This window comes from Macaca fascicularis, chromosome X (assembly GCF_037993035.2).
Source record: "Macaca fascicularis isolate 582-1 chromosome X, T2T-MFA8v1.1".
NCBI classification, from domain to species: Eukaryota; Metazoa; Chordata; class Mammalia; order Primates; family Cercopithecidae; genus Macaca; species Macaca fascicularis.
The window spans coordinates 160,012,551-160,038,558 of NC_088395.1; the positions used below are offsets into that span (position 1 = coordinate 160,012,551).

The following is a 26,008-nucleotide window of genomic DNA, read 5'->3' on the forward strand; positions in this document are numbered from 1 at the left end:
CCCCGCAGGTGCCAGCTACAGGAGTGGGGTGGGAAGAACCCTGGTACCACCCCCACCAGGCAAAGCGCCCAAAAAGTCATTTGCCAAAGGCCCCTCGGTTCTGGGGCCAGCCCCATGTGGCCCCTGGCCTCCACCAGCCCCAGCCATGACTCCTACCACTCTGCTCTAAAGGACACTTTCCCACCCCTCTCCTTAGGCCTCTGCAAGGCTAGGCTCCAAGGCAGGTCACAGTTGCTGCAGTGGGTAAGACAGAGCCACGGCTCCCGGTGTCAAGCCCTGGCCAGTCTGCTTTCCCCGCCCCCACATGACACAGCACACCCCACATGACAGAGGCTTCCCAGAAGAGGTGGCATTCAACAGGGCCTTGCACACACACCCATGCCACAGGTGGAGACACGGAGGCTTTTGTTACTCCGGGAGCTTCTGGTAGCAGAGTGCCTGGGTGCTCTGAAGAAGACTGGGCAGTAGAGGTGTGTGGGGGAAACAAAGGCAGGAGGCGGGGGGCTTTGAGGGGGCAGGGAATACAGGTGCACCAGGAGCACCAGGCCCCAGAAGCGGGATGTCACTCCCCTTGGACTCGTCTAGGCCTATGCTGCTCCGGCCGCCTTGTCCCGGGGCTTTCTGGGCCTCCTGGTACAAATTCAGCCCACAGGATCCCAGCTGTCCCACCGACCCAGCCACTAGGTGGTCAGTCTGGATCATAAGCTCTGCTTCTTCCCCTTGGGGGCATGGCTCACATGTAACAGGAAGCCAGAGGAAGGGATCCACCTCTGCAGTACCCATGGTGTACTTGACTCAGCCCACCTACCCCCAAACCCACCCAAGGAGGCTGCCGCTGGTGACCTGCCAGGCCTTTGCCCCATCCTATCCTCTAGTGTAGGAGGGGAGGGAGGGAGGGACATCTGGCCCCAGACACAGGAAGTCAGCAGCAGCTGCCCAAGGGATCCTTTGGCCCTTGCCCCCTGCAAGGCAGCTGCCAAGCAACCTGCTGGAACCTGGTCCGACTTAGTCCAAAGACTGCAGGCCACAGCAGGGGCCTCACTCTGGGGCCTTCTACACTTTCACCAGGTTCCCCTCCAGAGCTCAGGTTCCCCTCCAGGGGACTCCTGTGAGCCCAGGGCAGGTCTCAGCCTTCCTGCTGAGGCCTCCTGTGAGGATGCCGGGACACAGTGAGACACCTAGTGGTTATTTCAAAAAAAGTCTTTTAATTGTTCAAAATAGCACAAAACGACATCGCACTATGGTAATATTGAGTCACAGGAGTTACTCTACAATAGTGAACGGTGTACTCTCCTCAGAAACAAATCAATAGGCGCGCAAGAGAAGGGATGGGGTAAAACAACAGGACCAGGTGAGTGGGCTCCAAGGTGACTAAACGTGACATTTTCCACAGCGAAATATACTATAATACAAGAAACCAGAGGTCCTGGAGGACACAGGCTGCTGCATCTCCAGGCAGAGGTCGGTGGGGGAGGGCTGGAAAGATTGGCTGCTCAGTTTAAATCCTTCTGACTTGCTGGCAAGCCTTGCTCCTTGACGGAAGTTGAGGGTCGGGGGCAGAAAACTCCAAACAGATCCCCCAGCCATGGAGGCTGGCCTGGGTAGCTGCTGCTGGCGGCCTGCTCCACTGCCCTAGCCTCCCTTGTGGGTGACATTACAGTTGCCCTCCTGGGCTGCCTCCAAGGACGCCTGGTTCCCCTCCATTCTCCACCCTTTCCATGACAATTTGGGGGAGGTGGAGCAGTGCCTGCGGAAAGCAGCAGCCCTGTGTGGGAGGCGGTGCCGGTGGTGCTCAGGGAGGGGGCAGGGGGAGAGCTGGGAACCCAGGACAAGGAGGCCCCAGCCCTCCCTCAAGCTCCCCCGGCCTCAACCCTATAGATGCGGAGTGATCGCCCATGAGGAATGAGCTGTCCTTCCTTTGTTCCAGCGGCCTGAGGACAGGCAAAAGGGCAGAGGGCAGGGGCCAGCAACAGGAAGTTGGGCTGGGTGGCAAACAGCAGGCCCCACGTAGCAGATTTCACACCTCTCCTGCCCTGGCTGGCCCCAGCTTTTCCTCCAGAAAGATCCCTGCCAAGAATTAGCCAAGAAGAAAAAAATAAAAAAACAAAAACAAAACAAAAAACAAACAAACAAACAAAAAAAAAAAAGATTACACATTCTGTACACAGCTAACAACAAGAAAAAAGGGACAAAACCCCACACGCTAAAATTACAATGAAAGTGTGAACTTCACCAATTTCAACCTAAAAAACACAACAAATGCAGCAGTTGGCAGTGTGGCCTGCAGGGAGGTCTGCACAGGCACTGCCCAGGCCGCCGCGGGGCTCCTTGCCCCTTTTTTCTTTTTCCTTCTTTTCTTTTTTAAAACGGGAAAGAAGAGGGGGAGGGTAGAAGAGGTGGGAGCACAAAGGCCTCTGAGAAAATGTGTAAGCTTCCTGTGGGGTCACTGAGCAGGACGGGCCGGGGGAGCCTGAGGAAGGGAAGTTAGGTGACTGGAAACACAGGGGAAGAAAAGAAAACAGAACCAGACACCCAGGCCAGGGTGCTGGGAAAGCCACTCTGGGGAGGGCCAAGAGGAGTGCCTTTCCTCACTCCATGCCCGCCCCCCGACCTGGCCCTCAGGAACGCACAGCCTTGGGAGGGCGGAGCTGGCTGTCCTCAGCTCCGCCTTCCCTCCCCGCAAAGGTCTCTCCCCAGGGTGGGCAGCAGCAGGGAGGAAAGGAAGCGCGCTCCTCTCTCTGCTTTCCCATCTGCCTCTGCTTCCTCCCAACAGCAATGGTAAAATGTGCTTTCTTTAGATTATTTTAAAAACAGAGAGAAAGAGAAAGGGGAGAGGAGTGAACAGCGGCTCGCGAGGGTGAAGTGCGAATGCCGGGATGGGGCGGGAGGGGTGGGCCCTGGCGGGTGTTCCTGAAGCAGGGGGTTCTGGAGAAGAATCCAGGGGCTGGTCAGCTTCCTCTCACTGACCATCGGCCTTAGATTTCTTTGGAGCAGATTTCCTTGGAAGGCAGAAAAAGGAAAGAGAAAGTTAGTGTGGGCCCCGCACCACTGGAGGCCCTGCCAGTGCAGGGCCTGGTGTGGGGCCGGTTACGGGCCCCCAGTCAGTCATTTGACGAGAGGCTGAGCCCAGCTATTTCCACTCCCCAGCCTCGAAGGTTCCTGAAAGGGGCTTCCTGCTTACATTTCTGGAGAGGACATGGGCCGCTTGTTGGCCGGCTTGGTGCCAGAGCTGTCTTTACTGGTTTCTGGAAGGAAAGAGAGAGATGGGTGAGCAGCACTGTGACAGAACAAGAGCAAGGAACACATGTGCCCTGCCCACCCAGAGCCTCTTGGTGCCACATGGCATGACCAGCAGCTGGCAAGGGTGGGGCACCTGCCCTGTGGGTGGTCACCTTTTATGCCACACCTTGGGACCAGAACACACCATCACTCACTCCCCCCTGGACGTAGGTTAGAAACCCACTCAGCTCAGCTCAGCTTCCACCTCTCACTGTCCTCCCATGTCCCAGAGCCCAGGGGAGCTGGAGCAGGCGCATGACCTGACAGGAGGTAGGCTGGCCTCCATCCTTCACCTGCTGCACTCCAGGGACGTGGGACACGCTGTTTTCAGGCCTGGAAACCTACACTTTCCTACCAGCTCTCTCACTGCTTGTCCCCTCAAACATCCTGAGGCAGTGTCCCCTGCACCTCCAGGCCCGGAGCTGGGTCCCCTGCTCCACTCGATGGCCGCCTCCATGGGGGGCTGTGTGCACACCAAAGGAAGCAGGGAGACACTGCACATGGGAAGAGATCTCAGGTGGTGACAGTTCCTCCTGCTGCACCCAGCTTCCTGTGCCTTCCCTAGAAGCTGCCTGAGGAGTCCCACAAAGGACACTCACCCTGCAGCCACCTCACTTGTGTGGCTGGGCCATAGCCCTTCTCATTGCGGGCGGCGATGCGGAAGATGATGGCGGGCTTGGTGGTATAGTCGATGTGGGCGTTGGAGAGGCTGGAGGACTGCACCAGGCAGGAGGGGCTGGGCCCGCAGTACACCCGCATGAAGGCCAGCTGGGCCGGGGTGGAGCTCTTGAGCTCGCCCCCAGCCTGTGAGCTCTGGATGGCCAGGTACACCGAGTACTCGATGATCTTGCCGGAGGTCACAGAGGGTGGCTCCCAGGTGAGGTGAGCACCGTCCGGACTCTAGAACCCAGGGGGTCAGGTCAACAACAGAACAGGCTAGAAGCTTCCATAACTGACTGATCATGGTTCCCATAAGCCATTTTCTAACACAGTAGAGATATTCCATGTCGTAGTTCAAGGGGCTTCAAAGAGATCTTCCCCCAAGTGGAAGGACTAAGACAAACTGGGACTCAAAACCTAGCCCTCCTACCCCCCCACCGGCTACCTCATGTGCAGGAACCAACCAGGGACAGACGGCCACCCGATGGCAAGACTCACTTTGCTGATTTTAATGGCACAAGGGGCCCCTGGGAAACCAGGCAGACACGTCTTAAAGGCTGAGATTTCGCTGAAGGGCCCCCGGCCACAGGCATTGATTCCGGCAACACGAAACTTATAGGCTGTGCCTGGCTGCAGCTCCTGCTTCTTCAGCTGGTTATAGTCGGGGACGGTGCCCGAATCATCCTGGGAAGACAGGAGTGGCATGAACTCCACTGTGGAGAAGGCAGTTCTGAGCCACCCCAGGAACGTTGCAGGTCCATGGTGATTACGGGCCAGAGGGAAAAGAGGTCAGCGGTGGCTGGCCCCTCACAGCAAGGAGGGATGTGGCAAGGCTGACTGTGCACAGGTACTGGAGGGAAGGAACCAAAGCTCTCCTTTCCTACTGCTTCAGGGGGGATGGTCTCTGCCCACCTTCCTCAGGCTTCCTGGCTACTCAGCTTGGCCCAAAGATGGAAGAGTTTCCTGTAAGCCCCGCTCAGGGCGGTGGAGTCAAGATTCACCCACCTGAGGACATCAGCACCTGGGGACACTTACGTCTGATGGGACAGCATCATCTGGTGGCAGGAAATAGTGTGTCACCATTACATTGGTGCCCTTAATGACCCCTACATCAAACCACTGGTTCTCCTTCTTCATGGGGGCTTTGCTGGGTGGGGGTGGCAGGTCCGGCTTCTGGAAGACAGAATCGGTGCGACGAGATCAGGCCTTCAGTACCCAGAGGCAGTGCTGCCCCCCCAGGCCCTGGCCTCAGGAGCCCCAACACACCCGACTCACCACACCCAGGGACTCGATGCCATTGGCCACTTCAGTCAGGGTAGCTGCAGCCTGCAGCTTGGCTGGGCTGGCCACCACAACCGGCTGGGGGGCCACAAATGTGTTGGATGGGGCCAGGCCTGGGAAGAAAGAAGGTGTCAGCAGGAAAGACTCTGGAGACCTGGCTCCCAAGTGGGACCGAGCCTCCCATCCTGCCCTCACCTCCCTGGGTGCCCCTACCACCCCAGCACCAATTTGCCCTCAGTCGCTTACTCTCAGTGGCCGTTGAGGGCAGCAGCGCCACAGTGCTGGGGACTGTGCCGGCCAGCTCATTGAGGCAGTTGCTCTCAATGGCCGGGTCGTTGAGACTGTCGGCAGGGGCCAGGGCCTCAGTGGGGAGGTGGTGATGCTGCTGCTGGGCCTGGGCCTCCTGTAGCTGCTGCTGCTGCACCAGGGCAGCCAGCTCCTGCTGTGTCAGCACAATAGGGATGGTGGTGGCCTGGCCCTCCTGACCCTCGGCTGACAGGTGCCCCAGCTCTGCCTGCGTCACGGTTGCTGCTGCCTCAGAGGTGTCCATAGGCTCGCCAGTGCCTGCTCCAGGGTGGAGAGAAACACTACTCACTAGGAAGGCTGGCCGCAAGCGGGCAGCCCGGGCAGAGGCCCCCAGAGCCTGTCCACCTCCCACTGTGCTCCACTGTAGACTAAGCCCTGGCTGAGGGGCCCTGCCTGTTTCCCGGGCGCTAACCCCGGCCGGCCTGTCTTTCATGGCAGTCCCTACTACCTGGTCTGCCTGGGGTCCCCTGTGCCTGTCCTGCCCATCACATCTGGCTCATGCCACCCTCGAGGGAAATGGGCTCCTCTTCCCAGGATGTCTCCATAGCCTACTGCTCCCCCAAGGTGGCACCAGTGCTCACCCATGACGGCCTGCTGTGCGGCCTGGAGCACCGCCTGGATGGCCAGGGCCTGGGCTTCCTCCGTGGCTGCGGCCTGGGCGGCTGCTTCTGCAGCGGCAGTCACTGCCAGCTCCTCAGGGGTGAGCCCCGTTACCATGAGGGTGGTGGTGCCGGCTTGGGCCTCGGCCATTAACTCTTGGGGAAGTGATAACTGGTCTACTTCAGACTGCACAGGTGGGGGTGGCTGGACCACCACAGTGGCCACCACCGCAGAGCTGGCAGACTCCTGGCCCGAAGATGGCTCCCCTGTGCTGCTCAGATCCACGGCGGCTGGGAGCTCAGGGGTCTGGGAGGCTGACAGGACCTCAGTGGACTCCCCCATCAGGGCTGTGGAAGCCGACTGTAGAAGCTGCCGTGGCGGCAGCTGCTGGCGAGGCCCTGGTGACACCTGGAGTTCCTCTGGGGGCTGCAGGATGTCAACAGCAGAGAAGGGCATGTCAGAAGTTTCTGTGTTGGCTATGGTCACTGTTATTTTGGCCGGGATGGGGACTTCAGTAGTCAGAGCCCTTGGGGCAGTCTCAGTCATTGATGAAATCTTCTAGAAAGGGAGAGAAGCCCCTGTCAGAGGGGAGGAGAGGGGCCAGAGCCAGGCAGCAGGGCTGAGAAGCAAGCCAGCCTTCACCTTTCCTTGTGGGCCTAAGTTTTCATTCTTGATGGGCTAGCTTGAGCCCATGTTAAATAGGGAGGGAACAGTGGTTCTCTGAGCAGCATGAGGACAAAGGCCCTTGAGACCCCCGGTCAGGTTTAACCTGTCCTCAGTCACCCTGGCCTGGACAAATGGGCACTCAGATCCCCACCATGTCTTATACAGGCTGCGGTGAAGTGACACGCGATGGGAACCAGTCACAGAAATAAAAGCGCCCCAGGGATGTGGGGGACGGTGAGGCTCCTGCCTCCTGCCACAGCAGGCACCGAGGCTACCCTTTTATGGTCCGGAAAAGGGACCAGGAGCGGCCCCATGCCTGGTACAAGAGCGACATCTGGTGTCTAAGTGTGGAACTGCATGGGCGTAGGTGAGGAAGGCAGGGAGGAAAACGGCCCCCTGGGCTCTTACCGGCACGGAGGGGCCCGGGACCGGCGTGGACTGCGTCACAGTGGTCACAGCCCGCGTCAGTGTGGAGGACACAGTTGTTGTGATGGCACTGGAGCTGGTGATGTTCACGCTGTCGCCCTGGGTGCTCTCCACCTCTCCCTGATCGCTGGCAGCGGGTGGGGGGTCTATGGGGGCGACAGGCAGGCGGCTGCTCAGCAGAAACCCCCCAGGCCTGCACTTGGCTTGACCACCATGGACTTCCTCTACCACCAAGGGGAGGGCCAGAGAGGGCAGGACGGGCTCCTGGAGACCTCCGTCTGCTTCAGGTATAGCCAGGACGCCCCAGCCCACCCCACTGGTAAACTGGGCACCAAGGAGCCCGACTGGTAGACTCTGGACGGACCCCTGCCATCGTTGTCTTGGCCTCTCGGCCTGGGGGGCTGGGACACCATGAAAGTCAAGCTACCCGCCTTCACTCACCTTGGTTTGAGCTCATGTTGGAAGTGACAGTGGTGGCCGTGTGAGTGGTGCCCGTCTCGTGGGTCTCACAGGGGGGGTTGGAGCACACCCTCTGCGTTGGGAAAGGAGCCAGCAGTGCGGTGCCAGCCTGGGGGGTGACGCTGGGCGCCGCCGCCACCTCCAGACCAGACTCCAGGGTCCTGTGGGAAGAAGTGGCGTCGGGAAGTAGGGCGCCCATGCTGACTGACATGGTGGTGCCGGTGGAAGTGGTCTGGTGTGTCTCACAGGGGTGACCAGCAGGGGGCTGTTGCCCACCCTCGGGCTGGCCCGTGCCCCCGTTTGAAGTGGCGGTGGTGGCCGTGTGGGTGGTGCCTGTCTCGTGGGTTTCGCATGGTGGGTTGGAGCACACCCTCTGGGCGCTGCCTGCATTCGAGGTAGTGGCGGTGTTGGTGGTGCCTGTCTCGTGGGTCTCACATGGTGGGTTGGAGCAGACTTGGGTCACGGTGGCCGAGGGGCACAGCAGTGCCTCCAGGGCCGTCACAGTCACTGTGGTGCTAGGCGAGCCACCCTGGAGGCTCTCGCACGCAGGTGCCGTGCGGGGCTCCCCAGCACCCATGCTGGAACGGGCCATGGCAGTGGTGTTGGCCACATGGCTGTGGCGCCCCGCGGGCAGGTCCTTGCTGCCTGGGCTGCTCAGCCTGACTTTGCTACTCAGAGGGGCCAACTGCACAAAAGCAGGGCCACGGCCCCCAGGTTCCCGTGCCATGCTTGGCCCAAGGAGTGGGCCGGCCGAGCACGGGGCCCCGGTGGCCATCACAGTCATGGTGGTGCTGGTCGTGCTGGTCTGGCGGGTTTGGCACTGGGGCTTAGAGCCCTGAGCTGCCTCCAGCGCCCCAGTGGCCACACTGATCCGGATCACGGCAGGGGTGCCGGCTGCACAGGCCCGACGGGCATCTCGCTGGTGGTTGGCGCCGACACTTGACATGGCTGTAGTGGCAGTGTTGGTGGTGCCTGTCTCATGGGTCTCGCAGGGTGGGTTTGAGCAGCCATGCTGCCCGGCCATGTTGGAGGTGGCGGTGGTGGCGGTGTTGGTGGTGCCCGTCTCATGGGTCTCGCAGGGTGGGTTTGAGCAGACTCGAACCACACTACCATTCTGCTGCCCCACAGTCGAGGTCACAAGAGAAGCAGCTGCCTCCTGTCTGTCACAGACGAACTGCACTTGGGTGGGCTGGGGGTGTCCCCCAAGGTTAGCCACAACAGTGGTGGTTGCTGTGTTGGTGGTGCCAGTCTCGTGGGTCTCACAGGGTGGGTTGGAGCACACCAAGGTGACAGTGCCAGGCTGCACATCACCCTGGCCTGAGTCGGCAATGGTGACTGTGGCAGTGGGCTGTTCTGTAGTCGGGGAGGCCAGAATGGACACAGGGAGGTCGTGCACAGGCTGAGCCTCCACCCCACTGGGTGCCGTGATCAGAGTTACCTGGGTGGGCTGGGACACGGGCTGGGGAGACACACGAGGAAGAGAGTTAGTGCCACAGCTGGCTGTCTGCCTGTCCCTCCCACTGTCCTGCACTGTCACCGCACAGGCTGGGACCACTGACCACTTCTCAATGGCCCTGGCAAACGTAAGACCCACTTGCCCCTGCCCCCAAGACACCGACTTGCTCAGACGCCAAGGAAGAGGCACCACTTTGCCTCAAAGGCAACTAGGATGAGGAAGAGGCTGTGGGGACAGGGCAAGGGGAAGGCAGGAGCCTGGCTGGAGTCAAGTCCTTTGTCAGAGAATGGAAATCTCCCTCAGTGCTCAAAGGCCAACAACAAACGTTTCACCGTTTTCCTTAATACATATGAAGAGAACACCGCGCACACATGCAGACGAGCTGCAGTGTCCTCTAGAACACAGCGAGAGGAAGAACTCGGTGTTCAAACACCAGGCATGGCCAAACCATGACGGCCAAACCACGGACTATGACACAGGGACCATGTGACACCAGGAAAAATACCCCAGGTGAAGAAAGGCCCTCCATGGCTGTGCCCGGCAGCAGTGCAACCCCAGGAAGGAAAGGCCTGTGGCTGGACGGTGTGAGCCTCACGTGCTTCCACTTGTGTGGGGTCCCTCGCCCACACGTGCCCTCAGGCCCTGCCCTACCTGCATGGTGATGGTTGGGGTCGTGAGCCCGCCTGCCGCTGTCAGCGTGGTCTGTGCGGCAGACACAGTGATGGCAGTGGGGTTGATCACCTGGCTTGAGAGGGTGGCGATGGTGCCCAAGGTGGTGATGGGCGTGGCCAGGGAAGCACTGGTGCTGTGGCCCCCTGCCCCGGCAAGGCTGGTGGAGACCGTGCCTGTCACTGTGCCTAGGGTCGTGACACCTGAAGGAAAGGAGGCAGAGTTGGGCCAAGGCTGCTGCTGTCTCCTTCCCAGCGGCTCCTCCCACACAGGCTGCGGCACTCTGGAGCTGCTTGCACAGACGGTTCCGGAGAGAGCAGCTGCTGTGCCCCCAGCTGTGCCACGGGGATTGGAGGCCAGCCTGCTTCATTATAATCTAGGGGCAGCAGGGGCCCTGGCCTGTGGGTACACACCTGTGGTGCCTTTCACAACCAACGTGGTGACAGCTGGCTTGACAGCGGAGACGGTGACGGGTGTGACTAGGCGAACACCCCCCATGGGCACAGTGCGGAGAATGGTGCCTGGCTGTCCCGGGGCCCCCTTAAGCACCACCTGGAACACCAGAGGAAAGTGCCACCAATGTCACCACCAGGCTGGTGGATGCCGCCAACGCTGCCCCTCCCAGGCCCGTCGGGAGGACCTGCGTGGTGTGCTGGGGTGGACTACACTAGGACACTGGACTGAGAGACGGCTGGGGGTGCCTCACCTGCGTCACTCCCTGCTGCCCATGACCAGTGGCAATTTTGGGGACAGCAGTGATGATTTTGGCAGGTGCTCCAGTTCCTGAAGTCATCACCTTGGTGGTGATGATGGTGATGGGGGACTTGATGCCAGGACTGCTGGTCACACCTGGATGGGAGAGTGGGGGCCCAGGGAACACAGGTTCTGTGAGGGCTGCCCCTGCTGCCCCTAGATTATAATGAAGATCCACAAGTCACAGCCACAGCCCGGCCCATCTCCCCACAAACCTTAGACACCAAAGGCGGCAAGGAGAAGGTAGAAAAGGGTAAACTAAACGGAAACACAGCACGCCTCATAACCCAGACTCATTTCCCCTCCAGCGAGGACCTGCAGACATCCGTATGTCGGGGGAGGCCCCTACCGGTGGCGCCCGCCTGGGTGATGATGGCCGACATGGGGATGGTTTTGATGATGGTGGTTGTGCCGGGCTTGGTGGTACTGGGGGAGACGCTACTGATGCCCAGGATGGTGGGCTTGGTCCCCGCCCCACTGGCCTGCGTGGTAGTGATGATGGTGGTGGGCTTGCCATCTGCTGAGGTCACCAGCTTCAGGATTGTTCCCGCTGGCAGAGGCCCTTTGGTCTGAAAGAGGGAAGCAGGTGCATGAGCTGGCATCACTGCCAGGAAGGGAAGTGTGGTCTGGCTACTCTCCGCTGGCAGCCTTGGTGGGTCAGGGAATGTTCTGGAGGCTGTTGGTGAGGGGACTGAGCAGCAGAACCTTCTGAGCCATGTGTGCTCATGGGATCTTCCATGGGCAGGGACGCGAGTTCTTCCTGTGGCCTGGCACCCAGGCCCCCACTCTTGTGTATGTGTAGAGACTGAGAGCTCACCTGGATGATCTGAGTCACAGGACCCGTGGACGCCTGGCCTGTGACTGCTGAAGTCTGAACTGGTTTGGTCTGGACCACCGACATCACTTTGCCCAGATTGGAAATCTAAAAAGGAAGGGATGGAGCAGGGAGTGATCTGGAAACCAAACAAGGGCATGGCCTGGCTGAGACTCTCCTGGAGCTGGCCCAGGGCAGTCAGTCGCCACTGGCAGTGGCCGTAGCCCGGCAGCACCCATCACTCACCAGAGCGCTGCCTCCTGGGACAGAGATGGGGCTCTTCACCAGGGTGATGGTCTTGGTGACCCCGCCCACGACTGTGGTCACCACCTGGGCTTGCTGGGCCACTGTCACAGTGCCTGACTTGTGCACTGTGATGATAGGGCGGGTAGACGTGTTGGTGGCGGAGGAAACCGATGTCCCCACCTGGGCAGCTGCAGTCTTCAGCATGCGAGTGGCAGGGTTGCTCACCTGGAGGAGGCAGAGATGAGTGATGGGCCAGGCAGAGAAACAGATGGGGAAACCACCCAAGAGGTCCATGGCGGGCCCACAGCTCCTGCCTCAACACTCACCTTCCTCCTCCTCCCGCTCCCAAGCCCAAGAACAGCTTGGTTCCCCCTTCCTTTAACAGGCAAGGGAGGAGGCTGAGCCCGCAGGTCTCGCCTGAGGTGGTGATGCCCTTAATGGAGACAGCTTATTCTGCAGCCCATGGTCCAACGGCTAGCTCTAAAGCCCGGAGGGAATAACTATGCTTGTTTGATCACAGTGATAAGCCCCGGAAGACACTCACCATGACTGGCGAGGAGGCCACCTTCACAGTGGCTGGGAGGGTGGTAGTGCCAGGTGTCACAGCCATGGTCTTCACGATGGTGGTGCCCGCTGGGACACTCAGCACCGTGGGTGCCGAGGAAGGGGGGATCTTCTGGGTGGCAGCAGCCGCAGCGGCCAGTGCGGCCATCCCACTCATCTGTGGGCTACTGCCAATCACCTGCAGCGGGCACAGGCATGTGAGGCCAGGTCACAGGTGCCACCCACTTCCCTGCTTGGTGGACCTCAACGGAACCTGCCCAGGGGTTCAGCCCTGCTCTGGGGAGCCTCATCCCGCCAGCATGGCTCAGCTTTCTCTACTGCCAGACCCTGCTCTCCTGGCCCCAGACACGGAGAGCTTCCATCACCGACCATGCACAGCAACCCCCGTGGCAAGAGGCGGCTGGGAGCTCTGGATCCTTTCTAAAGACCAGAGTCAGGTCCAGTTCATTCTCATGGGCCTGTGGCAAGCCCAGCTGGCTAGATCCTCCTCTCAGGCTGCAGGACAAGAAAGCCCACATGGCAAATGCCCTTAGGCCTTCTAGGCATTAACTTATTAATTCCCACCACGACCTCACAGGAGCGCTGTCCCGTCTGCACGTCCCAGGAGGGAAAGGCATGAGGTGCGTGGTACCAGAGCCCGAGAGGGATGTGAACCCCTCGGTACACTTGCAACTTAGTCCACTACATCAGCAGGAAGTCCCACCCGCCCAAGTGACCACTCCTCACCGTCCCCTGGGCACTCTGCGTTGGCACAACCATCCGCACTCCAGCAGGCAGGGAGGTCACGGTGACAGGGGCTTTCCCGGCCTGGCTGGTAGGTCGCATGGTGACCAATGGAGTTCCTGTTGTAGCCTGAGGACCGGTCACTTTGAGAACAGCAGGGACACCTGATGAGAGAAGGGGCCAACCGTCAGCCATCACCTTCTGCATGACGTCCCTAGTCCCTAGCCCCTTTGCCGAGGCTCAGCAGGCAGCCCTGAGCCACTTCTGTTGGCCTGCTTGTGTGGGAGTCTGGCTCTTCTCTGCGCCCTGAGGGTGATCATCTCCACAGGCGGGGCCAGGCTTTAGCATCCCCCCACGACCCTTGGAGACGAGCCCGAAGCTCCTGGCTGCTGGCCTGCTGTCTAGGCTGCTGTCTCGCAGCCCCTACTTGGCCGCTGCCTCTCCCTGGAGGCCAGCCCCCTACTTTCAAATGTCCCTGGTCCCCTGGCTCACCTTGAGTCCTGGCTGCAGTGGGCACAGAAATGGAGCTGCCAGGCACCGTCGGCAAGACCTGGATGGTGGTGGTGGTCGGGGGCGCAGGGGCAGCCTGGGGCAGGAGCGTGATGCCTACTTGGGTCAGCGGCTGCACAGCAGGTGCGGCTGCTGCTGGGGCAGGGCTCTTGGGAGGGTTGGCAGGCACAGATGGGACCGGATTGGGCGTAGGGGAGGTGGCAGTAGCGGCCGTGGCAGGAATGTCATATTTCTGGAGCTGGAGAAGGTAGCTGTCGGCTGTTGCCACTGCCCCCCAGCTCACCTCCAGGGAGTTGGTGTTGGCGCGTACCAGCTGTACTCGGGCTGGGGGTGGTGGCTTTTCTGTGGGAGAACGCAGTTGGTGAGAAGGGGTGGGAGGCTGCGGGAGGAGGGGGGTCGCCTGGGCTGGGCCTACCTGTCTCTAGGTACCAGAGGTCCTTGCAGCAGACCTGGTTGTTCCAGGCCTTGCGGTAGCCGTCACGCCCACTCCAAATGTACAAGCGAGTGTTGATGGCGACTGCGCAGTGGCCAGCCCGAGCGCGGGGGATGTTGTCCTCCAGTGTATCCATCAGGATCGTCTCCCAGGCCATGGTATCTGGGGGAGGGCAGACAGGGGAGGTCAGCAGGGAGGATGGAGAAAACCCGCCACCCCTGGTTGCCCTTGGTTCTTTTGTTGTCAAGGATGGGAATTAAAATCGAGAAGTTATTGGATTATTACATTAAAAACAACAAAACAAAGAAACCCTTTGTGGCAAAAAGCAACACAAAAAATAAAATTACAAACCACCACTGGCCAACTAAGAAAACCATGAGAAACACAGTCAGAGGTTTACCTCCTTGCCCGTTAAGGAACACTACAACTCACAGAAAGAGACGGCAACGGGGAAGGCGGTTTAGGGAAAACGTGATAGAAAAATCTTAAGAAAAAACACACACCCTCACACAGAAGAAATCTAAACTTCAGCCACTGGCGCCAGGGATTTTGATTTTTTGGGCCTGCAGCAGCTGGGGCTCAAGGTGACCCGGAGGGGAGCTTCGGCCACCCATCAGGCTTGGCAAAGAGTGGCCTGACCATTCCGTGAGGGTACCACCAGAGGTGCCTATGTGGGCACAGCCTCTGTGCAGGGCAGTTCAGCTGCATCGGACAGCAACCGTACTTCTAGGTTTTCACCCCTAGGATATACACTTGCACACAGGTGGAAACGGTGCAAGGATACTCACGGAGCGGCGCCTGTACAAGTTACAGCAGCACAACCGCAACTCGAAGGAGGCTGCTGCGGGGCAGGGATGTGGAGTGATCTCCAAGATACGGCGGATGAGAAAGGCCAGGTGCGGCCCTGCGTGCGCCAGGCTGCCATTGTTTCTTTTTAAAGGGACCTATAGCTAATGCTCGGATATGAAGAGCCCCTGCAGGGTGGACAGGAAACCACCCATATGGCTGCCTCTGAGAAGCAGAACCAGGAGGAAGGAGGGAGGCCCTGTGCTGTAGAGGCTTTTGCACTTCTGGATGTTGGGCCATTTGGATGGAGAGCTCATTCAAAAAACTCAGAGGCAGAACATTGCTTCAGAGAGCTCTGCCCAATGGATCCTTCCAGTGTATTCGAAAGGGAGCCGTGGGCCCAGCTTGCTCCCCGCACACCCCACACAGCTCTTAGGCTGGGAAGGGCCGGCCTCCTGCAGCCTCCCACAGGCCACTCGGAGCCCGAGGAGGCCATACCCAGGTTGAGACAAGCCAGCGTGTTGGTACACTTCCACTCCTTCTCGTGTGTGGCCACTTTGACGTCATCCATGACGAGAGGCACCCAGCCACCAAACACGTACATTCTGGGAGTGAGGAGGGAAGAGTGGGAAAGGATTGTAGAGTTGGTGCCAAGCTAGAGGCCACCTCTGCTACCCCAGTTCTAGAGCTCGGTCCTCTGGCTCTCCCCAGGAGAGTCCCCAAGGATGCATGAAGCCTCCTGATGTGGCCCTCTCCTGCCTGGTGGCTCAGCCCTCAGGAGAACTGTGTCACCTCTACCACATAAAAGTGCCGTTCGGCTCATTTAAAGCTCACCTTCCTGTCCACAGTTCCTAGGTTCCCTTTAGGACCTGGGCATTCACAAAGACACCCAGGTGTTTGCACAGAGGACCTATAACACTCTGCACCCGATGGGGCGGAGCCTCACAGGCCCAGGGAGGGTCTCAGACTCAGCTTGTGTGTGGCCCTCTTCCCCCGAATCTGTCTTTCCTTGGTCCCCCAGGGTTGTAATGGAAAAATAGGGCTGCCGAATGCCAGCCCAGCCAGAAAGAGGCATCCTCAGGCCTTAGGGTCTGACAGGACAAAACTGAGTGAGAGCCCTTCGGGGGAGGGGCCACGCCAGCCTAGAGAAGAGAGATGCAGGCGAGCAGCCACTCACTTATTTCCGATGGTGGTTGCCGAGTGGAGACTGCGAGGAAGAGGCGCCACCCCGCTGAGACTGGGCTTATTCCACGTCAGTGTGTCTGCAGAGAGACGGAGGACAAAGGGTTATACAAGCTAGACTGCACACAGGCCGTTCCCTGGATTCAAGCTAGCTCAGGAAGGTAGGATCTGTCTCAGTAAGAGAATTCCATCCCCGGCTTCCCTACAGCCCATGGCAGACCCTCTGATTGTTGTCATGGTAGCTAGATTCCCGTGTTACCCAGGCAGTTTTGACCAGCCTAGCAATAGCGCTCCTTCAGTACATCCTGAACGCCTGCCTTGAGCCAGCACTGCACTCTGTGCTGGGGGAGGAGTGGTGAGCGCACCCTGAACTCTCCATGAAATATGTTCATTGCCATAACCACCTTAGGCTACAGACATTTTGGCAAACACTGTTGGAAATTTCTCTCACAGGAAACTGTTTCTTTGGAGTGCCGACTCTGATCTATAGGACAACATCGGCATCTCCTCTCTCCCAGCGGAAGAGGCCTGTGGAGATCCACAGTTAGCAATCTTCCCCAACCACTCCTGATACCACCACCTGGTGACCTGCCCAAGCAGTCCCCGAAGGCCTCATGGTTTACCGCCATCCAATGGTACCACAGCAGTCAGACCAGGATGCAGCACTCCACACACAGTCTGACCACTGACGAGTCAAGAGGGACTAACGCTACCAAGATCCAGATAATTCCATTCTAGAAAGCCTTACTGTCTTATTCTCTTCTAGGCCCATAGACCAACACAGCCCACTGAGCCAGCACAGGGCAGAGATAACAACCCCAAACCTAGGGACGATGCAGGGTTCCCCACCCTGGCCCACCATGACAAGAGGAAAGTACAAAGTGGTACGTTCCAGCTCCCTACGAGCCCCACCTCACCATACAACAGCGCCACCCATGGGGCCAGCCAAGAGGCAGACCCACTTTGTCCCACGGCTGCTGGGGTGCTACCACCCTGCTCACCAATATCTAGGGTCCACAGGTCCCCCAGCCTGCAGCCACTCATCCCGCCGTAGATCACCAGCTTGGACTTCTTGTTGTCTTTCTCGGTGTAGACCACGGCAGTATGTGACTCCCGGGGTGGTGGTAGGACCCCATAAGTGATGGGGATATCCCAGGCTACCACTCCGGAGCCTGGCCGTAATTCCAGGATATATAAGTCATTCAGGTACCTGACAAGGAAAGATCAGTTACAGCAAGTCTCAACTCCTCACGCCAGAGGCTTCGCTGGATGGCTATCAGTGAGTGGCGGCCTCCCCAGCACACAAAGGGGCTAGGGCCATGGGAGCTCTGAAGTTCTGCTCCAGCTCTTGAGGCAGGGGCTGCCAGAAGCTCCCTAGCATGAATCCAGTTGGAACAGGGGACAGGGTGGATGAGGCTGCACAGCAGCCCCGAGTCCAGACCCAAGAGCAGGCCCCCACCATGCACACAAAGCTGGGCATTATACGAGGGCTACACAGAGCAAGAGGGGGCGCCAGCTTGGGACTACCTCCAGACAAAGAGTCCTTGGCCATGGGCCTTGGAAAATACCCATCAGGAAACTTGTAGGCAGTGGAGGCCGACAAGGAACGCGAGCAGCTCTAAGCCGAGTCTGAGAGCTGGGCCAGCCCAAAGCAAAGTGGCTTTCACCTCCGGCTTGGCCCTTCTCCCACGAGGCCTGCTCAGGGTCAGTAGTGATTCTGGAGCCTGAAAGCTCCTGAGAGGGCATCTGGTGCTGCTCTCTCATTTACAACCCACCACGACAAAGGGACCCAGCTGCGGAGCTCTGCTGTGCACATTCTTTAGGACACCACAGAGCCCTGTGCATGTGAGAGCACACCCATCCGGGGGGTTCCACAGAGAAAAGGACCAAGCCTCACCTCGGAATGTTGTTCTTTGGGTCCTCGCTATCATTGGCCAGACCCCCAAACAGGTAGCATTTGTTGCCCACGAGGGAGAAGCTGTGCCCGAGCCGAGGACATGGAGGGGGCCCGTTTTTGGGCGTCTTTGCTTTGAGTCTCTTCCACTCCCACCGGCTCGCCTGCAAAATCAAGACCTGGAGACTGAACCGTGGGATGAGAAGGCCACCACCGGGAGCCCAGGGCAACTTGTGGTGGAGGAGGAAATGGCTGAGGGTGAGTTAGGGGCCTTGCTGGAGCAAGAAGGTCCTGGGTGTTGGGCCCTGCCTTCTCCTGAGGTGGGCCAAGTTCAGAGCGGCCTTGGCAGACTCTCAAGCATCCCTTCCACCTCCCACTTGCCTCAACCCTGAAGCTACTACCATCAGGTCACGTGAGGCCAAGGAGACAGAGTGAGAACCTGGAGTTGCTTTACCTGGAGCTCGTAGAGGTCATTGCTGTATTTTCCATACTCCACCATCCCGCCAAACACCAGGAGGCGAGTCCCGTCACACACGAAGCCATAGGCTGCACACCCAGGGGGAATGTCCCCCCTCACGGCTGGGATGAACCACTGGTTGGTTGCTGGGGAAGAGAAGGAGGCAGAAGTCAGAACACCCAGGAGCCCCATTCCTCTCATTCCCCAAATCTGCCAGCCGTCAAGCTCGGTGAGAGGGGCTGAGCCAGCACCATTCCTGCAGGCGCTCTAGCAACTCCAGCCGCGCTACCTGGGCCATTTTCCAAACCCCTCGACTTCAGGCCACTGCAAAAGAGCCTGTGACCACCCTGCTTCTAGCCAAGGTCATCTTAATGAGCGGGAAGTTACTGTGCAAGATCCCTCGTCAGCTACTGGGGATCTAGCCCCTGCGTTCCTTCCCTAGCACTCAGTGATCAGACATGAACTTCTCCCCAAAATACCCTATTGGTGGGCCTGTGCTCCTCCTCCCTGGAGCCCACATTTTTGTCCCTTCATCACAAGATCAGGACAGCCAGAGCCCAGAGCAGCACTTTCAAGTGGCCAAAAACAGCGACCACTGCAGGCTGCGAAGGGCCACGGGGATGAGACCCAGCCTCTGCTCTGACCTCCTGGACCTCCTCTGGTCTCCTAGGTGATGGTCCACCAGCATCCCTCCCTGCCCCCACTGCCACACCTATGCTACTCCAGAACATTCTTGCAAGCCAGAGGCGGCAGTCTCAGCAGAGCCGTGACAGAAGCTTCTCAAAAGCTCATGGGGGTTAGGAGACCGCCAAGAAAGAGGGGAATCAGACCCTACGCACTGCTTTGCTTCCGCAGGATGTCACGGCCAGCCTTCAGCTGGGACCAGGCCCTTCCCTCATGTCCTCGAACTTGACTCCCCTCACACCTGGCAGGCCAGGGCTTCCCCGAAAACCTCCTCCTATGAGGGGTCCCTCAGAGGATTTGCCACACTCTTTCCAGAAACCCCAAACTGGGGGCCAGGTGCAACATCGACTCGGTGCCCCTGAGCTGGCCTGGGTGAGATCTCGGCGAGCAGATGGCGGAAGGAGATGAGGCCCCTTCCACGTGACTCAAGATGCAAGATGGGTCCCCCAGGACATGACAGGGCATGGGGGGAATTCCTGTGGGGTGGGAACTGGGAAGGCTTCCACACAGGGATGCTGTGATATTGTGATATAACACAGACTATTCAGTTTGGTGGCCAAAAGTGTGAGACCATAGAAGAGAAAAAACAAAGTGTTTTTTTTTCCGTATTCAGGTGTGCACTCGGGGCCAGGCGGCTGGCCATGGTTGGGAATGCACGCCCCACTGCACTCTGGTCCCACCCAGTCTCACGCTGTCACCCCCAGGGCTCAGTGCAGAACTGTGTGCAAGGCTAGCCCTTACCCAAAGCACAACTCCCAGCCTGGGTAGCACAGGGAGACCCCGTCTCTACAAATAATTTTAAAACATTGGCTGAGTGTGGTGGCATACACTTGTGGTCCTAGCTACTCAAGAGGCTGAGGCGGGAGGACTGCCTGAGCCTCAAGAGTTCGAGGCTGCAGTGAGCTGAGACGGCACCACCGCATCCCAGCCTGGGCAACAGAGCAAGACCTAACCTCAAAAACAAAAACAAAAACAGAAAAACCCCCACAGCACAACTGTACCACCACCACTCCTCCCGAGGCAAGAACACCCCCACCCTGCTCTTCAGCACCCACTCCGATGGTAGGCTTTGAGCAGGCTGACAGTCTCTGCAGCCATCCAGCTGAGTCACTGGGCCTCGGACATGCCAAGCACTAGAGCTCCCCTGCCATTTCCCTAAAGCAGAGGGGCAACACCTGTGCCACCCACGTGTGCAAGCTTGGATCCTGGCCCTCTGCCTCTTTTTCATTCCTAGTGCAAAAACCACCCCAGAAAAGCAAGAGCTGCCAAGGCCAACAGCCTTGCGCACTGGAGAGCCGTCTTGACCAATCCCTGGAGGGAGCTCCATGCAAGCTACCAGGGTAAATGCATAACGAGACCCAAGGCTGCCTGGGCCAACTGCTCTCGGTAGATAAAGGGGCAGAGCCCAGGAGGGCAAGCGACACCTGAGGTCACAGTGTAAAACAGAGACAGAGACAAGACCCCTGTCATTGACTTGAAGTGACCGATCTGTGCCTGCCCAAGGGTCCCATGTCCAAGCACCCACCCTCGTGGTCAAAGCTCACAGCTATGGGGCCGTGGGTCAGGGTTTGGAACAAAGCTAAATGGCACATGGGGTCAGCTGGCAGCTTTCCTATCACACGCTGATCAGTGAGCCAGGCGGCCAGGCCAGAAGCGCCCTGTGATATCTTCGGGGCTCCCGCTCACCAGATCCTTCTACAAGACCCAAGAGGTGCCCATCTCATTCTAGAACACTCCAGGCAGGGCAGGGGCCCTCCCCACCCCCATCAAGAAAGGTCTGTCAGGGAGCACAGCTCCTGAAGACAAGCCTGCGGCTCCTCATCTCACCCACAAGTCCGGGTTCTACCCGCTGAAAGCACACGAGCAAGCTCTCCTCCCTTCTCCCAGCTTTTCAATGTGACAGCTGCTCTCAGTCACCTCTGAATCATCTGGGGGGTGTCATGTAACCCAATCCTTGGGCTCCTCATCCTGGAAATGCTGGCTCTCAACTGGGAGGGGAAGATGAGGAAAGGACCCTGCCCTAGATGAACACCACTCTAGCTCTCCTCTCCTAAGCAAGGCTGTGCCCTGGCCTCTCCGTGTTTCATCAGCTCCCCCATTCACTTCATGCTCCGCCAGCTCCATCCTTTGTTCACTTCATGTTCTGCCAGATCCATCCCTTGTTGCCACTGTCCCATCACCACCTAGAGACTGGTGCCCATGCAGTGAGGTGGCCGGTCAAGTTCAACGAGCTGCCTTCCTCTTTGTTACACCTGTCACATTCGAGCATTTCCTCTCACACGACGTGCTGAGAGGCACAGAAGACACCGCTCTTGTGCTCATACTCCCAATGGGGTAGGAAGGCTGCGTGCCCCCCTCCCACGATGAGACAAACACCCTAGAAGAGCTCTGACCCAAGCCCGGCCCTCGGGAGCACACAGCAGGGTGACTGCTGGAAAGGGCAGGGCAGGAGTGGAAAGGGCTTCTCAGAAGAGGTGACATTTCAGCTGGGCCTTGAAGGGTGAACAGGATTTCCCGACAAATGAAACTAGTAGGGCCAATCAGGAAGTGACTGCAAGAGTCTAGTAAGAGGAGAGGAGGGCTTGGTGTGGAAGGGGACAGATCTGATGCCTGCCCGACACAATGACCAATTAGATACAGGGACAGAGAAGAAGGGAGGCGTTTCAAAGGTGATGGGCCCCAAGAGACAGGTGGCAGAATGGCCTCTATGAAGGTTTGCACTCCCGCCCAACTCCGCCACCAGCTGGGGGGGCGACCCTGGACCTGTCACTTCCCCTCTTGGACCCCAATTTCCTCATCTGCAGAAACAAGGAAGTAGTTCCACTAGATGTTTTCCAAGGCTCCCTCCAGCTCCAAGAGCCTATGGACATTACAGAGCCACCGTGGCCAAAGCTCTTGCTTCCCCCCCTACACCCCAATACCTGGCAGCACTCTGAATCCTTTGGCTTGCCACGTGGAACTAAAATTCCCTAAGGACAAGGATAGTAGCTACCCTAAGACCTCTCAAAGCACGCACCCCCTCAAGCTTTCTTATCCTAGCCCGGGACCCCTTCCAGATCAGCTCTCTCCAAAGGTGGAAGGCTTTTTGAGGACTGATCCCGCAGAAGTGCAAGGGGCACAGGCATGACAATATGCCCTGACCTCATCCCAAATACAACAAAAGGAGACAAGACAAAGGTGATGAGGCTGGGCTGGCGGGAGGGGGCAACTCCCACCGATTCTGCTGATTCCTGTCAGCAGAAACCTCGGTGAGGAAGAGGGCGTCGGGTCTGCCAGCTGCTCTCTCGAGAAGTCTGAGGAATTGCTGATGACAGTTTCCAAACTGCTACCCTGGAGGATCCCAGAGCTTCATTTTAAGCAGCCCTTTGGAACGCAGGCTACCCTCTAATGCACAACCTGTCTTTGCAGACTGGTAATGAATTCATGCCAAAGTGGTCAATTTATTTTAATAAATAAATGAATATGCAGAGGCCCCAGGAAGCCAAGGCAGCAGTGGTGGTGGACTTTGGAGCCGATTGTAATTAGGCCCCTGCCCTACTTTCTAAAATTGCGTTTCCCTGCCAGGGAGCCTGCTCCAGGCCTTATGAGAAGAAAGTCGGTCCAAAGAGTGGAGAAGGTGCTGCTCATGGTGACGGTGCCTCTATAAACAGCCCCACCACTGGAGAAGCCTTAGCTTACTGAGCTAATTCCTGCTACTGCAGCTGCCTGGGCTGGCACGGGGCACCACCAACCACCAAGCGCCCCCGCCCAGGGGGTGCTGAGAAAGGCCCTGCTCCCTGGAGGCAACAGGTGCTGAGAGACCTGGAACGAAAAAGGGCCACCGGCAACCCCCCAGCCTTTCAAAGTCAACGTGGTAGGTGGCGATAATCTCCGAGATGTGGAGAAACCAGCACTTTCTGCCTTGGGGGGTGGGGAAGGAAGCAGCACCCAAGAGCCCAGCTCCAGCCTTCCCAACTCCCTCAACCAACTTTCTCCCTCCAGGCAGCTCCAACTTCCCATCCCCAGAGCATCGAGGCCCTGGAGCTCAGTCAAAGGACAGCAGCCTCTCACCGCCCAGGACACAAAGCCCACCCAGCAAGGGTTTGTCTGCAGGGCCACCACCGAGGCCAGGGGATCACCAGAGCCCCCAGAAGAGAACGGCCGCGGAGCAAGGGGTTAGTGCTGGGAGGCATACCTGCCACTGAGGACTAGGGCTTCCCAAGCCCCCTTCACCTGCCTGCAGGGGGCTTTTCCCTCACCCACACTCTTCCAGGTCTTGCCTGGGACAGAACTCACCCTGACTCTGCCTTCTGGGCAAGGCCAGGGTCCTGTGGGCCAAGGGGCAGTCAGTAGGCAACTTGGGAGCTGACCCTTGTGCTAGGGGCACAAAACGGACCAAGAGGCCACCAAGAAAAAGGATGCCACAAAGCTGTCATGGACAGCAGTAGGCTTTCTGCCCTAGAGACTAGACAAGGCTACTAGGCAGGGGCAACTACAAACGGACCCCACGAAGGCCGTGGTGCATCAGCCATACCTGAAGAGAGAGGTTCCTTCCCCTCCCAACTAACAAGGGCTTGGGTTTTGCAGGGAGGCAGAAGAGCGGGCGGGGTAACCCCCTGGCTCCGCAGAAGCGGAGAGACACAGGACTACGCAGGCCGCTGGGGGGTAACCGGAATTCAGCTTGTAAACCAGAAGTCACCAGATTAGGAGAAAGGGCGACTTGGAAAGAAATGCTACCAGAAGTCAATGTCGAAAGGGAGACGCGGCCCTGCCGCCGGCCCGTCCTATGGGGTCCCCAAGGCTCCAGCATGACCCGGGTTGGCGGATGTTAAACTCTGCGCCCTAAGGGCGCTTCCCTTCCCTCCCTTTTTCGAGAGACAGAGAACGAATTTGTAATCTAGAAATGGTCATTTCTCCAGAATGGGCACTCGAGATGAGGTAGAGCTGAGCAGGCGCAGGAGAAGGGAGGGAGTGAGCAGAGCTCTGCTTGCGCCAAGGCGACACATCCGCCCGCCCCAGCCCCAGCCCCAGCCCGCTGGGTAACGGTGTGGGTCTGAAGTCACCACCGCTGGAGACCGCCCCTCTCCCTCACCAGTCGGACTAGGGGCTTTCTTTTAACTAACGAAAACCAATCCTCAAACACGGGAGAGACAGGGGAACGGGGAGAAGATCAGAGGAAAGCACTGAAGCCCGGCACAGCAAAGGGGAGGGGCAAGCCGATCAGTGGGGAGGGAGGGGGCGGAGGGAGGAAGGGGGAGGGGGACGAAGGGGGAGGGGGACAGGGAAGGGAGGAGGGGGACAGGGAAGGGAGGAGGGGGGAAAGAGCGAGGGAAGGGTAGAGGGTGAGGGAGGGAGGAGAGGGAGGAGAGAGAGGAAGGGAGGGAGAGAGGGAGGGAGAGAGGGAGGGAGGGAGGGAGGGAGGGAGGAAGGGAGGAAAGAGGGGAGGGAGGGAGGAAAGAGGAGGGAGAGGGAGGAGATGGAGGGAGGGAAAGAGCCGAGAACCCAGCGGGCTTTGCACTCACCCGTGTTGTACACGTGCAGTTCGTCCACTATTCCCTCGTTGCCGCCGCCAAACACCACGATGAGCTCCTTGATGGCCACGGCGCGGTGGCCGTGGCGGGGCCGCGGCACCGGACCCGACCAGCCCACCACTCGCTTCCAGCGGGGCTGCAGGAGCACCGCTGGCGAGTTGGCGGGCGACACGGCCGAAGCCATAGTTCCGGGAAAGGGTGCGGTGGGGAGAAGTCAACAAGCGGGAAAGGAGCCCCTCAATTCCTTCCACACACCCCCTTTCGTCTAAGGCAGCTCTCACGGAGAAGCGGTTCCTCACACAGCGGTAGACGACTCCATGGAGGCCGCCATCTTAACTGCCCTCCTTCCCTTTGGCTCTTCCCTTTCTTCTCGCTCACCCCGTCTCCTCAAGAGCCGCCCGAAACTGTCGAGCGCCTAGGCTCAAGAAGCTGGAGGCCGCCGAGTCCCGTCGCCCCGAGTACTTGCCCGGGCGCTCCCGCTTACAAGCTCGGGCGGGAGGCCCTGGGAGCCGCCATCTTGAGCCGCCTCTCTCTCCTCCCTTCCTCAGTCGTAGCCCTCCCCCGCCGGAAATGGCGGAGCCCCGGCCCGGTTCCCACACCCCCAAGTCCCCAGCACTGGCCGGCTTCCGGGGCGGGTGGAAAGGAGCCACAAGCACCGCGGTCGTCGCAGCCCCGCCGGCGCTCAGACCACAATTGTGGGAGCCGCCATCTTGAGACCGTCCCGCTTCCCCGCCCAGCGCCTTAGTGCAGCCGCCGCTCCCGAAACAGCCTCGACACACCTAACGAGTGGAGGCGGGCCGGAGGCCGGTGGAACCAGCTCGAGCTCTCGAGGGCCGTTTAGGGGCTCGCGCCGTACGGCTTGTGAAGTCTCGCGCCTCTCCCCTTAGTCCGCCTCTGCTGCTCAGGCTGCGCCTGCCGCCGTGGGAGCCGCCATCTTGAGACTAGCTCCCCGTTCCCCCCTATTCTCTTCCTCCTGGGTCAGTTCTTCCACTGCAAACCAAACTCAAGGCAGTGTCCGATCCTCACTTCCCGCCTTATGACTCCTTCCCACAGGAGCCGCTTCAAAGAGCTAGAGTTAGGCCCCGACGCGGCAACTGTACGGCAGAAGGAGCGGTAACGGCAGGGCGCTCATGCCTCCTCCCTGGGAGCCGCCATCTTGTGTGAAGAAGTAACAACTAAACATGGCGGCAGCGGAGCCGGCGGTCGGGCGAGGGGGCGGAGTTGGGTGACGTCACCGCTTCTCCCCACTCGCCCTCGCACCGCTTAGCCCCTGGGCCCAAGCCTCTTAAAGGACCCCTGCGCTGCCTCGCGGCGGGGGTGGGGGTCGGCGCGGCCGGGCGCTGGTCTAAAGCTCGAGCCGCGCTCAGGTCAGGTGCAGGCGCAGGCGCGCCCCGCCCCACGGCCCCCCAACAGGGCGAGCCTCCACGCCTCCGCCCTGGGAGCCGCCATCTTGCCACTTCCCTTCGCCCGGCCGTCCGCGGGCGTCAATAGCGACTTTCAGCACAAAACAAAGATGGCGGCGGCGGCATCTCTGAAATGCCCGGATGAGAGTGCTAATCCCTCCGACGCGCTCGGCCCCGCCCCCCTTGGGAATAGTCTCTCCGGTCGCTGAAGGGACGCACGCCCGAGGAACTGCCTTTAACTGGCAGT

At 59.3% G+C, this 26,008-nt stretch overlaps 1 protein-coding gene and 1 long non-coding RNA gene across 21 annotated transcripts; one reads left to right on the forward strand and one right to left on the reverse strand.

Annotated features, from left to right (window-relative positions):
* Nucleotides 1–1,185: 1,185 nt before the first annotated feature.
* HCFC1 (host cell factor C1) lies at nt 1,186–25,820 on the reverse strand. 20 transcript variants are annotated; one of them, XM_005594958.4, is made up of 26 exons: nt 24,350–25,820; nt 18,162–18,310; nt 17,711–17,871; nt 16,815–17,023; nt 15,809–15,893; nt 15,130–15,236; nt 13,828–14,007; nt 13,395–13,754; nt 12,906–13,066; nt 12,160–12,357; nt 11,616–11,840; nt 11,373–11,477; nt 10,905–11,124; nt 10,509–10,651; nt 10,216–10,354; nt 9,785–10,005; nt 7,660–9,136; nt 7,201–7,364; nt 6,108–6,552; nt 5,467–5,784; nt 5,215–5,333; nt 4,975–5,112; nt 4,438–4,623; nt 3,879–4,179; nt 3,182–3,245; nt 1,186–2,999 (listed from the first exon to the last, which is right to left on the reverse strand). In XM_005594958.4, the coding sequence occupies exons 1-26, from the start codon at nt 24,540–24,542 to the stop codon at nt 2,960–2,962; spliced, it is 6,108 nt and encodes a 2,035-aa protein (XP_005595015.3). In that variant the 5' UTR covers nt 24,543–25,820; the 3' UTR covers nt 1,186–2,959. The 20 variants fall into 20 exon arrangements, with proteins under 20 accessions (XP_005595015.3, XP_073885737.1, XP_073885738.1 ...); XM_074029636.1 differs by having other exon boundaries at nt 5,206–5,333; XM_074029637.1 differs by having other exon boundaries at nt 5,467–5,787.
* Nucleotides 22,398–23,723, forward strand: LOC107128564 (uncharacterized). The gene is made up of 3 exons (XR_010584210.1): nt 22,398–22,701; nt 22,830–23,002; nt 23,415–23,723. It is a non-coding gene; the product is annotated as an uncharacterized lncRNA (long non-coding RNA).
* Nucleotides 25,821–26,008: the final 188 nt, after the last annotated feature.